Genomic DNA, 16,938 nt, shown 5'->3' on the forward strand with positions numbered 1-16,938 from the left:
TAGCTTGATGGCAATGCTTGCAGACCCTTAAGTCAAGCGAACCCAGTCCACTTCCACTGAGAGGAATGAAAAGAGAAACTGTAAAAAGAAGAGAGGAAGTGTTGTCCAAAGGCTGCACATACTCCAGGAATGCAGGAAACCACTTTGCACCCCAAGAAAACTACTCACTCTAGTGTTTGTTCGGTGTCTGTACTCCAGAGTATTTCCATGCTTCACGGGAGAGCTATGAACACAGAGATATTAAAGACTAAGATCACAAAGGGCAGTTAATGACGATGATGAATAAAACATCAAGATGAAGTCCCTGCAGTGCTGTTTAACTATGAATCAACACCTGAACATTTAACACTACATTTGGATTTAAAGAAAAGTAACGGTGTCTATTCAAGTCGCATTGAAGTCACATTTTTAAGTCATTCACAGTAATCATGAGAGCAAGAAAGCTATTGTCTCTTAAAAATGAAGATTTACTCTCACACAAACAATTGATTCCAGGAGGTGCTGCTTTATGGAGAAACAAAAAACAAACCACAGAAGAACCACTATATTGAGAAAGTAGCAATAAAGCCATAGCATCTGACAACCAGAAATGTGTGGCACAAGGATTACAGCTGGAGGGACAATCACCTCTTAGCAGGAACAGACGTTTTAGAATCTAATATTCAGAAGAGAAAAGGTTCCCCCCAGAGACATAACGGGGGGAAAAAAAAGGCCAATTGTTAGCCTGCTCCTCAGCTCAGGTCAAATTGTCCCCTTTCTGGAATGGAAGAGAGACATATTATGAAAAAGTATGCCAGAGCTTGGCATGAACTTCCAAGCATCTCACCTCTCTTTGCAGTGTTTTTTGAGCGTGTGAACGTACAAAAACTGGTGAACAGATTTACAGAGACAGGCATATTTTCATTTCTACCATTTCTGTGTTTTGGGCCAAAGGAATAAGCATTGATTGCATTACAGGACTCGGACAGTCAGAGCAACACAGGCTAATTTGTCCTACCAGTGTGCACTTGCTTTGTCTGCTCAGAGATTAAGAACTAAAGTGAGACCAAAGTATCAACCACAGCTGTTTTTCTCCCAGTTCTATGTTAAATTATTTTCCCAGTGTCCAAATGACAACATACATTTCCACCAGTCACAGGCCAGAAGCCACAGCCTTCAGCTGCTGCAGGGAGAAGGACAACACGTTGAAGTTCCTGGGGCTCAGACATTTTCATTTTAGCTTAGTCACTTTCTTGATCCAGGGTACGTATCTGCTGACCTTTGTGTACACACCAGGGGAATCCTTCCGACCACAACCATAACCCCAGGAAGTGATACCCAAAATAATCCAGCGTCCATTCGACTTCTGACACATGAGTGGCCCTCCACTGTCACCCTGGCAGCTGTCCACTCGTTTATCTTCAGAGAGGTTCCCAGCACATATCATACGGTTTGTGAACTTCTGCCCATAGCGAACCTCACAGTCTTCCCGTGGCAGAAGAGGCACCACCCCCTGTAGTAGTGTTCTTGAATAAGACTTCCCTGGAACAGAACAGACCAGCTAAACCAATTCACATACAGACAACAGCAGCAACCTGAAGTAACAGTTCTCTGCACAAAAACAGATACTTGTACATTTCACATCAAGACTGTGGCACAGAATTAGGCCAAACTCAGCCCCTCTGAACGACCAGAACTTCAGAGAACAGTACTGCAAAATCAGACCACAAAAAAGAGCTGTAAGATCAAAGAAGCAGGGAAGAGGTTGGAGAAAGGGGTTAGATCAAAGGATGAGTCTTACTCCTGGTTCTGCCAACAAGTAACTTGAACTTTGTTCAGCTTATTTCACCTCTTTGAGTCTTCATTTCTTTCTCTCTAAAATGACAGTGTTTTCACAAAGGAATAAATGCAGTAACATCTGTGAAATGCTCAGTCCTCAGAGAAGTTTTGGAACACATTTCAGAAGCATCCAAATATTATTCAAAGGGAGCTTACTTCATCTTTGGCCAGACTTAAATGTATTTGCTCAAATCTTGGTTACTACAGACTTGATCAGAATTTAAGGTTCGCATGTTAGAGTGCAAACTTATGGTGCTCAAGGTTTAAAGTAATTTATAGACTTACAGTAAGTTCACAAGGTAGTCGTTAACTCATTTGGAAAGATGGGTTTGGTATGGGGGAGAGATTCTAGCCATTAAGTCCCATTACAGCTTAAGGGAGTTACGTGGCTAAATTGTTCCTTGATCCTCTGCAGACACCCCAAAGTGACATGTGCACCTGGTATAACTGACTTCAAAGGCAAATCTATATTTTCAATCAAACACTTGAGTAACAGCTAGAGAAACAGCTGGAAAGGATGATTAAGTCCAAAAACAACAGAAAAACTCCTGGGGCTATTTGTGTTTTGGCAGCAAGTCTTTCTGAACATATGGATTTTCCCCAGTCCCAGCAGCCCAGAAAGGCCTCCTTTCCTTAAGCCCTGCTTTGCATCTATGAACCTCAAATAGGGAAGGACTGCACAACTGGTCACAACATCTTACTTAGAGCTTAAAGCTGTCTCCAGACTAATGCATCCATTTCAGAACTCCACCAAGCTCAGCATTTTAAAACACTGCCTTGATAGTGTTTACAGTTTAGTCATTAATACTTTCTAGAATACTCCCTGCTCTCTTTAACCTAGAAGTTTCAGAGTAATGCTGTGCAAATGGGACGTACAGGTTGTCTCAAAGCTCATGCAGAAACCAGTGTCAGAGCCCAGCTGTCCCTGGAGCAATATCCAGGGAGGTTCATCACAGTGGCCAGACTTCAAGAAAGGTCACCTACTGTACAGGAAGAGCACTTTGTCTCAGGTCACTCCCCAGGTACATGCTCTTTACAGGCAAGGTTTATGAGGAAGACTCCTTCCACTGCTAAGCCCCCACTTTACTACTGTGATACTATAAAGAAGGCAGGAGACCACAGAAACATGGGGACCTCCCTGAACAATATACAGATTTTGTGCATCAGCTCTGCACAAGTCATTGCCTAAGGGCTCTGCTGTGGGCAAACATGCATGTTGAAAGGGGAGAGGAGGAGAGAACTGTGATCAGCTGGCAGCATTCCTCTCCTTCACAGCTTCAGAAGATTGCTATAGCAACCAAAACTTCCATCATGAACAGGCTTCAAGACAACCTCAAATATCAGAAGAAAACAGTGGCACAAAAATTACTTTATTGCCTGTTCCTTGATACTGTGCACTTGCCACAAATAATAGAAGCATTAAAAACATGGCCTTGAATTGAGCAGACATAAAATAATGGTGCATATAGATTCCTCAGTCCAGATTCTCCCTATCATTATCTTGCTCCTCAGAGCTTTGTTACTTACCTGTGTCTCCCCAGCCAGAGATGATGCAGGCTTGCCTGTTTATGTCAGACTTCTCTTTCCTATCAGGAAGACAGATAGGCAGAACGTGGCTATTGAAGGAGAGACAGTGCCCCTCTCTGCCTCGCATTCGGACCAGGGCAATATCATTATCATTGCTGCCAGCCCAGTAGTTCCTGTGGAGGACAATTCGCTCCACGGGCAGCTCTCTCTCAAACTCATCCTTCACACCTGTGTGGTAGTCACCTACCCGCAGCAGGTAGCGCCGCACATCAACACCAAACCTAGAGAAAAAGACATGCAATACCTTGATATTTCTACTAAGTGACAATTAGACTCGTGCAAGTCTCAGCTGCTTTGAGATTGAACCACCTCCTCACAAACTTATAAAGAAGTGTCAGCTACCGGACCGTGGGATCTCTTCCCACAGATGTGATAATGCCAGCTGTTATAGTCACTATATACCATGCACAAGACTTCTTTCTATAAAAAGGGCTAAAACCGTTGTAGCAGGCTTATGGCTTTCTCTTTTCACATTTTCTTAAAGTGCTGGGAGATAATTCTATGATTAATAGCAAAATGCTGGTTCCCTTTAAGGTGTAAAACCTCAAAGTTAAGAGGGCAGGTATAAGCAGTGAGGGATAAAGCAAGCCTAAATTGAGTCATCCCCATAAGTGCTTCAAAAATCACACACATCATAACCTGAAGGTCTTGGTTTAGAAACTTTGTTCATGTGTTTCCACTGGGTTGGGAGAACAACCTCATATGAGGTTATCTTCTTTGTCTTTGAGAATCCCCTAGAGCTCCCCACTTACAAACACACCTTTTGAAGCAGTGGGCTGCAGTCACTACCCAGCAACTGCTGATCAGTGTTGCCCCACACAGCAGACGGGTATCTCTCTGGAAACCCTTCAACCGTAGTGAGGCCTGCCATGGCCAACCACCTCTGAAGAAGAAACAGAAGAACAGTAAGCATCACGTACACAGGAGTTGTTTGCTTTCCCCATTCACTCTGTCCTATCTGAGCTAAGCTGGCAAGCATTCTCCCCTAGACAGGCCATTGGTTCAAATGAAGTTAGGAAAGCTGAAACCTGTTCTGGCATTCTCAGCAATTACCTGAGAGACTTGTTTCCACCTATGATCCTTTTCTTGCGACGGTGAAGCAGGCGCGTGCCGCACACACTGGACTCCGGACCTGCATAGCAAAGTTAGCACAGTTGGATAGATACCTTCAGCTTAAGTATCAACAACTGCTGTCATAGAGCCAAGATATCACTCCTGTCCCCTGAGGGCATTAATCCTCCTGGTACTTGACTGCATTGTGTTGTGCAAAGGAATTTATATAAGATTTGTTCCCAATGGTTTCCTCAGTTTTAGTGGAGGTGCTTACGTCCAGAATCTGTAGTCCTGGCAAGAATTGGACCTCTACAGCTATTTCCTCAGTGTTCCAAAACCCAGTTTCCTTATAGTTACTGCTCTAAGAAAGAGTGTAATGATATGACTCAAGGGAAGTTCTGCAGGCTCAAAGACCTGACATGGGTAGAGCTCCTCCGACTAGTCTAGACTAGAAGAGACAGTGAAAACAAAGGAAGAGTAACCAGGAGCTGCAAGAGAGAACATGCTTATTTTGTAGTTAAAGTTTCAACCAAAAAAGATAAAAACTACAGTGAAAAAGCATGCAGAAATCCTAAATCTTGAACCCCATACTGTGTAGAAGAAAGAGCACATCACCTGTTCTCCTGATATCTTGGACCTTCTCTTCCACATAGTCACAAATCACACCAGCATCTTCACTGTGCCAGCAGCTGTGAATCCCAGTGTCAGGCCTGATACACTGCCCCAGGGAGTGCTCTGTGCCTCTACACTCTACACTGTCCAGATGGATGGGCCCTTGGCCTTCACCGAAATAAGCCATTGCCCTGGCTTTTGCTGCACCACTGCAATGAGAAAGAGAGTGACTAATGTGCAATAAGCAAGAGGCAGGTGAAACTGATGCACCAGCATGTTTGAAAGAGAAATTACAAGAAAAATGAATCTCCCAGAAACAGCTTCAGAAAGAAGTATTCCTCCTGAGAGCGATTTCTATTTGTAAGATGCATGTACCAGTTATCTTACCTGAATCCCAGTTGCCTGCAAACTACTGTAGCATCTCTGTCTGTCCAGCCATCATCACAGACGCTGCCCCACTGTCCATTCAGGAATACTTCAACCCGTCCCTCCTTGGTGCTTTCTCCATCCACCAGCCGCACAGGAGGTCCTACAGGATAAAAACACAGGGGTTGCTGCAAGCAAAAATACCAAAGAGCATGAGGTGCCCAGAACTTAGTTTTTATAGGAAAAACTGAGGAGATGAGGAGGAGATGAGAAGGAGGAGAGTGCTGATCTATATGACAACCACGTCCCTCATTTCACCTCCTTGCAAAATTGGTGCATATTAATTTATTAAATACACACTGGAAATTATTAGATCATATTTCTGAAAGTTAAGTAAAGAGGAGAACAAGAACAGAAAGAAAGTTATTAACTGCTGAGCCAAGAGCAGACAAGCTTAAACATGCCTTGGAAAGAAATCCATTAGATTATAAAAACAATTACATTATTCTAGGCAAGAAAAGTGTTCTACATCCAGGAAAAACAACAACAAAAAATTGGATGGTATGTATTTCAATTAAAAAAAAAAAAAGGATGACAAATTGGAAAATTTCCTGCAATAGAGAAAACAGAGTTTTCTGTTCAGAAAAGAACAGAACTAAATTTCAACACAGTTCTCTTCAATTTCCATCTCTCTACAGGTCTGGCTATACATCTTGAAGAACCACAGCTCTAAGGCTCTGTCCCAAAACAGCCAGGGCTTATTCCTATGAATCCTTCTCAAAAATCAGTTCTCACTGAGGCAGCCCAGGGAAAGCTCACACATCTGCCAAAGTTTCCAAAGGATCAGACCAGAAAGTGATGTTTTCCCTCTGTCCAGAGCAAGGCACAAGTCAAGTTACCCAGGCTGCCAGTGACTGTGTTGCTCTCTGGAGAACAGTGAACTCCCACGTCCTCAGCGTGTGAGCAGTCGTGCTGCCCCCAATTGCTATGGGGACAGTCCAGGAGGGAGAGCTCTGTGCCCACACAAGCCACATCATCCAGCAAGATAAAGCCTTGGCCAGCAGCATAGTCCGCTTCAGAGGCCAGGGTAGCAGGACCACTAGAGGAAAGAAACAGAACATAACATCAAAGTCATTCTAACTCACTAATCCTACAGAGGGTCCCAAACTCAAACCCAATGGAAAACTCACCTGGAGACATCTGCTGTGGCACTGGTGGTCTCTCCACCTAAGCTACTCAGTGACACATAGGACAGCAGCCAATCAGCTTGCACACCTCACCAACTTCAGCTTTCATAGAGACCATTAAGAAATCCCTACTACTACTCTCTTTTGTCCTAATGGTCTTCCTTCAAGTACCAAAGCAGGTGATATAGTTCAGCAGCAGTGCAGATAGCTGATATTGTTTAGCAGGTGATAAAGCTTAGCTGACAGAGCAGACAGAGTGGTAGCGCTGAGCTGATACAGCTGGAAATTTAAGGAATAATAAGAAAAAATTCTAACTTTGGTGAGGGGTTCATTAAGACAGCATTAAGCCTGTTATCTACTTTCAAAATAGGTCAAAGCAAGAAATAATTAGGATAGATGTATATACTTTTTTTTCCTGGGAAAGGATGTGGACACCTATTATTCTTTCCTGAATGAAACTGCGTAATGGTAATAACAAAGACAGTACTGAAGGAAGTAACGTCCAGCCCATCCCAGTAAAGGGACATAGAATCTAAACCTTGAAATTAGCAAGTACAGATACTACAAATGCTCTCAGTCCTACCTGAAGCCCAGCTGTCTGCAGACCACCTGGGCACTGAGGTCTGTCCAGCCATCATCACATACTGTGCCCCAGTCTCCATTGTAATAAACTTCTACCCTGCCTTCGCTGGGGCTGCGACCACCAGTCAGCCTTACAGTGCCCTCTGCAAGGGGTAGGAGAAGGAAAGATCAGCACTCAGAAAGGGAGAGAATAAACAGCCTACGCCCCACTGCTGAAGACTCTCTACAGCCCATGACAGGAAGGAACCAAAGACAGTTACATAAGGATACTCAGAAAACAAACATACCTCAGCCTTTCCATGCCACCTGTGGAATGCAATGAGAATACCACCTTGTCTGGCTCTGATTCATTTCCACCTACATAACAGAGGAGTAAGGCTGCATCTGACTGGCACAGAACTGAAAGTATGTACCTGTGAAAGGATCACAAGAGACGCCAGCATCTTCAATATGGTCACAGTTTTGTTGTCCCCAGTCACTCTTCTTGCATTGGTCAAGTGAGAGTTCATTGCCTGAGCACTCCACTTCATCTAGCAGGATGGGACCAGATCCCTGCCCATAGTGAGCCCACGACAAGGCTTTTGGGTTCCCACTGCAATAGATACATGAAAATTCAGTAAGGAAGGTCACAGTCTGGTGCTCTTGGATTCTGCGTTTCCCAGAGTCTCTCCTACACTAGTCTTTCCATAGCTGATCTGTATTTCTTACACAGTGGTGTTGTCAACCGTTAACCAATATATCTCACTGGAAAGTTCTTGAATGTGATTTGAAGACAATGACGTCTCAATCTCAGTGAAAAGCAAAACTCCCAAAGTAGGAAGATCTCAAACTTGACTCAGCTATTTTGAGCAATTACGCAGACTTGATTTTCTCTACAACAGTTCCTTGCATTAAGTGCTGGAAAGCATAGAGAATGAGGTGCTCTCTTGCTTTCCCTGAATGGAGAAGATAAAGACAGCCAGTGGAACTGAAAGTGTTTAAATTTAAACAAATAAATGACTGCAATTCACCTGTGGAAGTCGCTATGACAAGTTAGCACTGCAGCCATTAATATATGCATTGCAATGATGTAAAAATAATGAACAGGGATAAACACAAATGTTGGTTATACCAACTCTTTTTTACGCAGCACAAACCCATAAAACTGACTGACTTAAGTACAAAATCCCACGATAGGATGTTAAGTCTGGAATTATCTTCCCCAAGATTTGCTTACCCTTCCCAGAGAAAGGAATGATGCTATATAGTAAAGGTACAGGCTCTCACATTCTTTATTCAGACTACTTCTGTTACCACTCCATGACGAACAGTACGGAAAGTACCTGAGTCCCAGCTGCCTACAAACTACTTCAGCATCACGGTCATCCCATTGGTCATCACAGATGGTACCCCACTTGCCATCATGGTAAACCTCCACCCGTCCTTCAAAGCTCTCCTTTCCCCCAACTAAACGCAATGGAGCACCTACACCTGTGTTTCAAGAAAGGAAAAAAGAACAAAACAGAGCAAGATAGAGACAAAGCACACCCAGTAGTTAAAGGCATAGAACTATTCACCAGCCAGAGCCACTGCTGGGACTGTCTTGTTCCATTCTACCACTTTCTCCCCTCCAAACACTCTAGAAGCATCCATGACTACAAGCCACAGCAGGAGGTGCCAGTAGTCCAGGGATAGCTCTTTAACTGGCTGCTACAATGACCAGGACTTTGCTGCCTGTGAACAAAAGCCTGTTTTGAATGAAAAGGGATGTGATCATAAGCAACTGCCCTCTTTCAGTGATTTTAGAAGTATGCCCACTGAGTACTTGGGATTGGGAAAAAATACATTATTTTCCACTCGAAGGAAAGTAATCACTTTCACAGCAGGTGAAAATATGCTCCAATGATTTACATTCCACAGTCTCACAATCTCAGATTTAATATCTTATCAGCAACACTAGATTTCAAGTAAACTAGCACAAGAAAAAGGGAGTGAATCTCCCTTTGGAGATTTACCTTCTGGAGGGACACATGTTACCATGGCGCTTCCCTGGTTACAAGTTCCTGACACAGCTTCCTGATAGCCACACTGCAAGAGGGTTTTCTCATCCCCGTGGCAGTTTGCTGACTGCAGGTGCAGGGGAATAGGCCACAGTCCAGGACGATTCTTCTTTCCAGCTGTGCCAATCTCACTGGTATGGAGAATGCAAAAGAATGATGAAACTGTTGTACTGCTTAACTCACACTTGTTTTCCAGCCCAATTGTGGCATTTCTCATCTTGTGAGCCCAGTTAATTGTGAGAGCTTAAAGGGGTAGCCATTTCCAGTCTAAGCAAGTAAGCACATAGTACTTTCCTCCAACGTAACACATTCTATCTTCCCTGCAGCAGAGTTGATCGGGTCAGAAATGGTACCCTCATTGGAGAGCGATAAAGAAACCTGTCATCAGACTGTAACATGGTCAGCACATCTAAATATCTAAATGAAATTCTTCCTTCTCTGTGGACCTAATCTCTTCTTCTCTGGAAGACTGAAGGTCCGAATAAGAGATTCTCTAAGAGGGTTCATAGTCGCAACATTTTCTAACAGATCAATACAGTAATACTAAAATGATAATATTAAAAATTGAATCACTCAACACAGCCTTGAACGTCAAGCTTTAGAAACTACTGTTCTTGCAAATGCTGACTGGGGTTAGGCATAGCCATGGAAAGAAAACAGGTGCAAAGGACCCTAGTAAGTGGGAAATCAGGCTACAGAACAAACTCCTCTCCCACAGCCTACATATTACTCCAGGAGGACAGTAACTAATGAGGCTGTTCTCTCAGAAAACATATGAGCATGTAACACTTCAAGCCACACTGAAGTTCCCACCTGAGACCTAGCTGCCTGCAGACAACACTGGCATCCCAGTCAGTCCAGAGGTCAGCACAGATGGTACCCCAGAGTCCACCAAAGTACAGCTCCACACTGCTATCTTCAGCCAACCTCACAGCACCTGCCAGAAAAAGAAAAAAATAAAAGACATTTCAGATCATCAAGTCTTGGACTTTTGAGTGTAGCTGAGCTGAACTGGAACCAGTTCCTCACATCCTGTTTTGTGGTGCTGTCACTGACTTGCATGAAGTAGTGTAAGGGTGTGGCAGGCACACAGCACACCTATGCTTGCTGTATCATTCACTTTAATTAAGCTATCTTTGAATGTGCTTACACTGTTGAAGGAAGATATTTCTTGTCTCATTTATTATCCATTCTGCAAAACGCAGTTAAAGTCAGCAAATGAGGACAAACAGAAAAGCACTGCACAAATCAGTGTACTGAGAGCTTCCTTGCATGCCTCAAAATAAGCAGCAGTCCTTGTACTGGCACTGCAAGGAATTCTAAAGGAAGCTTAGGACCCACTTTGCAACAGAAGATTTACAAATCTAATCACAGAAGATTTTTCCATATTTGACCTGCTACGATTACATGAGGAGAGCTCTGATATGAAGACTTAAGGAGTTGGAGTGGGTTGTTTTCCACATAACTTAAACTGCTTTCAAAATTACCTAAGTTAACAACAACAACAAAAAAAAGAATTCTCCTTGTATGAGAATAAAAGCATCTATAAAAGACATTATGGCTACAGCAGCTTAAATCCACCCCCTAGTACATACAGATGTTCTTCTCCCACACAGACTAGCTTTTAGTCCTAATTCTTCAGACAAACTGGGACACTTACTGCACTGTACTTCTTTCACAGGTTGTCTTAACTGCTACTTACAGGTCTGTGCAGCACTATTTCTGGCTTTAACCCCTTAAGAAAGAGTAGCCAAGGCTCTGACACATAGGAAACAGTCTTACCTTGGTTACAATCACAGTTAGCCCAGCTGATGGCCCCTGATGCAAGCCGGAAGAAGCACCAGGGTGTAGTTCCCCCATCTGGGTTTCTGCAGTGGTTGTGGTTCCCTAAGCCACGGTCTGGGTACTGCTGGACATAATCAGGGAACTCTGCCCAGTTCAGGCACTCTGCCCCAGCCTCAGTGACAGCCAACGAGCCATTGTAGTACCCAAGAGGTCCGATGCCACACCCACTGGACACTGGGCACAGAAAGAAAGCTGTTAGCTATACTTAAGGCATCACCCATGGAGGATCAGACAACATCAGACATATGAGCTCATCTCCTGAACCACCTTCTATGTCTACAGTCTTGAGGCTCTTCGTGAGACCCCATCTGGAATACTACATCCAGTTCTGGGACCCCCAACACAAGAAGGACAATGAGCAGGTCCAGAAGAAGGCCACAGATATGGTCAGAAGGCTGGGGCACCTCCCCTGCGGGGACAGGCTGAGAGAGCCAGGGCTCTTCAGCCTGGAGAAGAGAAGGCATTGGGGGGACCTTAAAGCAGCCTTCCAGTACCTGAGGGGGCCTACAGGAAATCTAGGGAGGGACTTTTCACAAGGGCATGTAGTGATAGGACAAGGGGAAATGGTTTCAAACTGGAAGAGGGTAGATTTAGACCAGATATTAGGAAGAAATTCTTTACTGTGAGAGTGGTGAGATACTGGAACAGGTTGCCCAGAGAAGCTGTAGATGCCCCACTTTGGAGGTACTCAAGGCCAGGCTGGATGGGGCTTTGAGCAACCTGGTCTAGAGGGAGGTATCCCTGCCTAGAGCAGGGGGGTTGGAAATTGATGGTCTTGAAAGTCCTTTCCAGCCCAAACCATTCAATGATTCTATTATTTTCAGAGCAACTTATGAAAAAATAATGATCTGAAGATAATGAATTGCTTGGATCTTTAACATTTGTTAATTGGACTCAAATACGAACAACTCGAACTGGTTCTGATTGCCAGTAATTTCAATAGACATATGCCCTTACTCTGGGCTTGCTTTTGAGCCCAGCACAGACTTTTCCCCTTTTCTACCTCCTCTGGTGTCTGAATATGATGCTCTTAAAATTGATTCTAAGCTCTTCAAAAGATTAATTGCCTGCCTTAATTGATTGAGACAGAGAAGAGTTGAAAATTGGGTGTAATTTCATTCTGTAAATCAGAAAGACTGGAAATGGCATTGTCATTCATTGTACGTATGCCTTTATACACAGCACGTCACCTCACATGCCTGAAACCTAGGAAAGGAAAGGCAATCAGCTTCAAGGTAGAGCATAGATGCCAATGTTCCAGGCCAGTGTCTATATAAAAATCTCATGTAAAGAAATCCCAACATTTAATTCAATATTATCTTAATAGAGAAAAACAAAAAAAAACCCAACCTCTCCAGTCATGACTCTGAAATAAGAAATAGAGAAACTAGAACAAGATTCTGTCTGAGGGTGTGTTTTTTAAGTATGTATAAAATGGGCAAACTAAAAAAATGGATAACAACTATAGCTCCATTAACAACAACAACAAAAAAATCAGAAAAATTCTTCTGCTATAAAGACATGTAGGACAAACAGCAAAGGCAAATGACAGCTGAAGGTTAGCTACAAGGTACAAAAGTGACAAGCAATTACAGTTAGGTCAGTGAGATGCCTGAAAAACACACTGTGCTCTTTGGATTACCTGGGAGCTTAAGAGGGGAGAACACGAGAATTCAGTTCTTGCTAGGTGGAGTGAGCATGCAAAAAAAGACCAGGGCAGAAATAGGGATGAAAGGAAAAGAACATGGGGGAGGAACAGAGAAGTGCAAGAGTATTAGACATGACAAAGAGAAAGCAGTTTGGCCATGTTGGTGAAGGAGATAAACATTGAGGCATACAGGATGAAAGAAATGACGGAGAAGAAAGCCAGATAGCAGTGGTTCATCGTACCTGTGGTCTCAGATCACCACTGCAGGAAAGAATCTGCCTGATGACTGAATTAATAACTTCTTGTTCTTACCTGCACTCTGCAAATGGTTTTGGCTGGGCTGGGATCCCAGGAGAGCCTGGGAAAAGAAACAGAGCAAAAGCAGAGATGATTATCCAATGAAATAAACACGGGCATGTCCTGAAAGGAGCTTGGCCTTTTGCTGCTTTAGGCAAACACACCCTGGTAACCAGCCTCTTCCCTGCTCTCTCCATTGCTCTTCTTCAAATCCAATCACAGCTCTGCCCACTGACAATAAAATGAACAATTGCTGGCCTGCAGAGATTTACCCTTGATCTAAGCACATAACAGGGCTCTGCTTGTTCTTTTCAAGGTTTCAGCCCCAATGCTCTCAGCAAATAAAATCTGACGCCAGAGTGAGATCTCTATGGAAAGAAAAGTTGGAAAAAAATCACTGTTATTAGTAAGGAAAAATAATGAATAACCACTCACTCTCCCTCCATGCATAGAATAAGCAACCCATGACCACAGGAGCAAACACAGCTATCTGATGGGATGATGCTCCAAGGGTTCTATGTTAAAATAGTAATAAACATCCATGTACCAAGTGGGAAACAATTGAAGAAGAAAATCTAGCATGGCTTTTTAAGGATTTTGTTTTTAAATATGTGAGAGTACAAGATTTCATACGAGACTATTATCCAAATCATATTAAGTATCTAAGAACAAAGAATATGAAATGAAGCCCTCATTCTAGCATCTTGTCCATCCCCAAAATTACATTTCCTCTTGTAGGCAGTGTTTTTGGTGGTTATAACTTGACTGCTGGTTGAGAGATAGGGATCTCCACTTCAACACATTGCATGGTACGTAGGCAGGTGCAAGACCTTCATAGACCCAGAGTACAAAGAAGAAACTGTACATGCTTCTGCTAGCTTCATTTAGTTTGTTTCATTTCTAAATACAGACAGATATATGAACAAAGAGTTTTAATTCACAGAGCAGAGGTGCACATGTGAAGAGAATTAGCTATAGAAATGGTTCTGTTTTTCTTCAAAATGCACTAACTTCACTTCTCTCAGCCTCAGCTCTCCCTGAAAGACTGTCAGAATTAAACTGAACCCACTTTTGGAATAAGCAGGGATAGTCCCCATAGATACCAGACAAGAACGACACCTATTCATGGCTGATTTAATTTACAGATGAAACTTATATATAATGGTCAGCAGGTGTTCAGAGCTACGGCCGAGCTTCATCATCGTCCTCTGGAAGTCAGAATATGACATTGCATATTGAAGATAAATTCCTGACACAGTTCAGAAGGAGCAAATCAGAGCTCAGGTGCACATGCACAAGAGGATACATACATAAAACAGCAATTAACTGACAAACCCTTTTCAGCCAAAAATCCATCTGTCTGCATGTATCCAGCTGTTCTGAGACCACATAACGTTTTGTAAACTAACAATGCTGAAGGACTCACGTGAGGATCTCAAAGCGCTTTGCAAAGAGAGGAAAGGGAGCTTAGTGACACTTTTGTGACTGCCCAAGATAATACACAGGACAGGTGAGTCACAACCAAAATCCCCTGACTCCTATGTTCTAGTGTGCACTTACACACACTTGTGAGCTAACATGAGATAGAGGGAAGGGTTGCTATAATAACTGGCTGTATAAGAGGCTGAACTTACTCTTCCTGGAAACTGACCATAAACGACAGAACTCCAGTCCAAGTAATATGCTTCCCTTCTAATGAAAAACTAGTTGCTGCCAGTTCCTGTAGCAGCTCCCAAAACCCCCCAACAATCACCATTCAAAACCACAAAATTTCAGTGCAACAGTCCATGCTGCAGTCACTGCCCCAGCTCTATGGGCTATAAGTCATCTGCTCACAACAGCAATAGGGATCACCAGTCCATTGGTGAAGAACAGAAACAAAGGATCTCTCACGCCAGGGTCACTGCAGTGCTTGACTAACATGGGAAACCTGAGCCAAAGCATCTGCAAGCCCCTGTGCATCCTGCTTTGTTTCCATTTATTAATTTCATATGCATAATGAAATAAATCCCTCCCCAAGTCCCCAACCCTTCCCAGAGACCACAGCTGCCTAGATACTTCAGAAAACATATCAGTAAGAACACAATCCACTCACAGTGAGGATATTAAATATATGTATATATATATGTAAATCTAGGTGACCTTTTACAAACAGATAGAAGAATATTAATTTTCTTACCTCCCTGCATCTGAGACATGATAACAGACTCGAGAGCTCTACCAACAGCCTAAGTACTCTGGGGATCTTCATCCTTCCTGTACAAAGTGGGCAGCAGCTTCAAGCTTCACAGTCTCATTCTGCTGCTGGGCTCAGCTGCTGCCTCCTCTTCTCACTCTCCAGCTCGGTTTCCCGGAGAGCCGGGTGCTTGCCGCTTTGAGGGAGCGGGATGTCTCTTTCATTTCTGCGTGGGGAAAGGGATGGAAGGGATCAAAGTTCCCAACAGCATCTTAAAATCTCACTCACCCCGTCCCCTCCCCACCTATTCTCCTTGATTCTTCTTCTCTTCAGAAAGGGAAAAGGAAGGGGATAGAAGGGAAATCATGCCCCAGAATCTCTCTATCACCTTTAAAACCAGTAGGAGGCAAGCGCAGACGGGCAGGGCGCAGCCCTCAGCCTGCTCCCGCACCTCCGCTGTCCCCTCCCTTTTGCTCGCTGTCCCAGCCTCTCGCTTGGCTCTAGGTATGCATTTCTCCTGACCGCCAGCATCCGCCTCCCCGCCACTGTCCGCCCGGCAGCCCGGCCAGCCGCTCTCCCCTCTCCTGAAATTCCTTCTTTCCACAGCTTCCTTCTCTCCCCTTAAGCACAAAAGATGTAGCAGCAACAAGGATCTGGGGCTTCCTTCTGCAACAGCCCCAGCAGCAAAACTGAAAAAGGAAACGGCTTGTGCACGCACGCTCGCCAGAGATTATACTTGTTGGAAGGAATCTGGACTTTATCCTCCCACCGCTGCCTCCTTGATTAGCTGCTTGCAGCTTCCCGAGGTCAGACTCTCCTTAGATTTGAACTCAGGTAAATGGGGCCCAGAAAACTACGTTAAGGAGCTTCCAGATTTCCCAAGGAAAAAATCAACTCTCAAGGGAGCGTCCCCACTTCTCAGCCCTGCATATTGCTACCCGGGGTATTGCCTCCGGGGATCTTATCCATCAAGTGTCTCTTTGACCTTGGGGCTGTAACGCTTTCATTTGACTGGCCAGAGCAATTTCTAGAGTTGAATTATTATTGTATTGCTATCAATTAATCCTAAAGTGTTTTGGTGGGCTGTTTTTGGTTTTTTGTTTTTAAAGCTAGTTCATTTTGAACGTACTGCTCCTTCACAAACAAAAGACAGCAAAGATTTTAAACATTATTAATCAAACCTAAGGAGGGATTTGGTCGATTTGAAATTGTTTAATTTTGGAAATTTCTCACGTTCCCTATGCTGCTCTGCAGCTCAGTCTAATGGGCATTTACTACATTTACATCCCGATTATGGAGGGATTAACCCTTAGTGTCCTGCAGCATGAACTACGGTCACCTTAAGAAATGAGCTCATTTCTGGCCAAGCTTGCTGAGAAGCATTTTCAAAGAGACTTTCAGCATAAAAACAAGAAACAGGCTGATACAAATCCACCGGCTTGACAAAAAGCCACTTTTTTTTTTCTTTTCTCACTTATTGCCCATTAGTCACTTCACATGACAGCTTTGTGTTGCCTCATCTTTAGTCACTCATCAAATGCAATGAAATTCCACTACATCTGGATCCTTTACAGGAGTCACTTAGTGGTAGGAGGGAGCGGTTTGAGTGGATTCGTACCGTACTGCATTCTGGACACGGTGGATTTGGCCAAGAATTACACTCAGTTAATTAGAAGCAAATCTCCTATATCCCTATAGTACAGGAGGCAGATGATCAGGCCAAGAGGT

General features: G+C 43.6%; 1 protein-coding gene across 6 annotated transcripts; it reads right to left on the bottom strand.

The window, feature by feature from the left end:
* Positions 1-485: 485 nt before the first annotated feature.
* Positions 486-15,686, bottom strand: NTL (neurotrypsin-like). 6 transcript variants are annotated; one of them, XM_015288330.4, is made up of 16 exons: positions 15,599-15,686; positions 15,214-15,436; positions 13,050-13,095; positions 11,027-11,263; positions 10,058-10,181; positions 9,200-9,375; positions 8,528-8,675; positions 7,619-7,797; positions 7,207-7,348; positions 6,336-6,535; positions 5,458-5,599; positions 5,074-5,279; positions 4,459-4,537; positions 4,166-4,288; positions 3,346-3,626; positions 486-1,521 (listed from the first exon to the last, which is right to left on the bottom strand). In XM_015288330.4, exons 2-16 carry the CDS (start codon positions 15,283-15,285, stop codon positions 1,211-1,213), a joined length of 2,466 nt encoding a protein of 821 aa, XP_015143816.1. In that variant the 5' UTR covers positions 15,286-15,436; positions 15,599-15,686; the 3' UTR covers positions 486-1,210. The 6 variants fall into 6 exon arrangements, with proteins under 6 accessions (XP_015143816.1, XP_015143817.1, XP_046798970.1 ...); XM_015288331.4 differs by having other exon boundaries at positions 15,515-15,686; XM_046943014.1 differs by having other exon boundaries at positions 15,214-15,686.
* Positions 15,687-16,938: the final 1,252 nt, after the last annotated feature.

Source organism: Gallus gallus, chromosome 6, assembly GCF_016699485.2.
Source record: "Gallus gallus isolate bGalGal1 chromosome 6, bGalGal1.mat.broiler.GRCg7b, whole genome shotgun sequence".
Taxonomy (NCBI): Eukaryota; Metazoa; Chordata; class Aves; order Galliformes; family Phasianidae; genus Gallus; species Gallus gallus.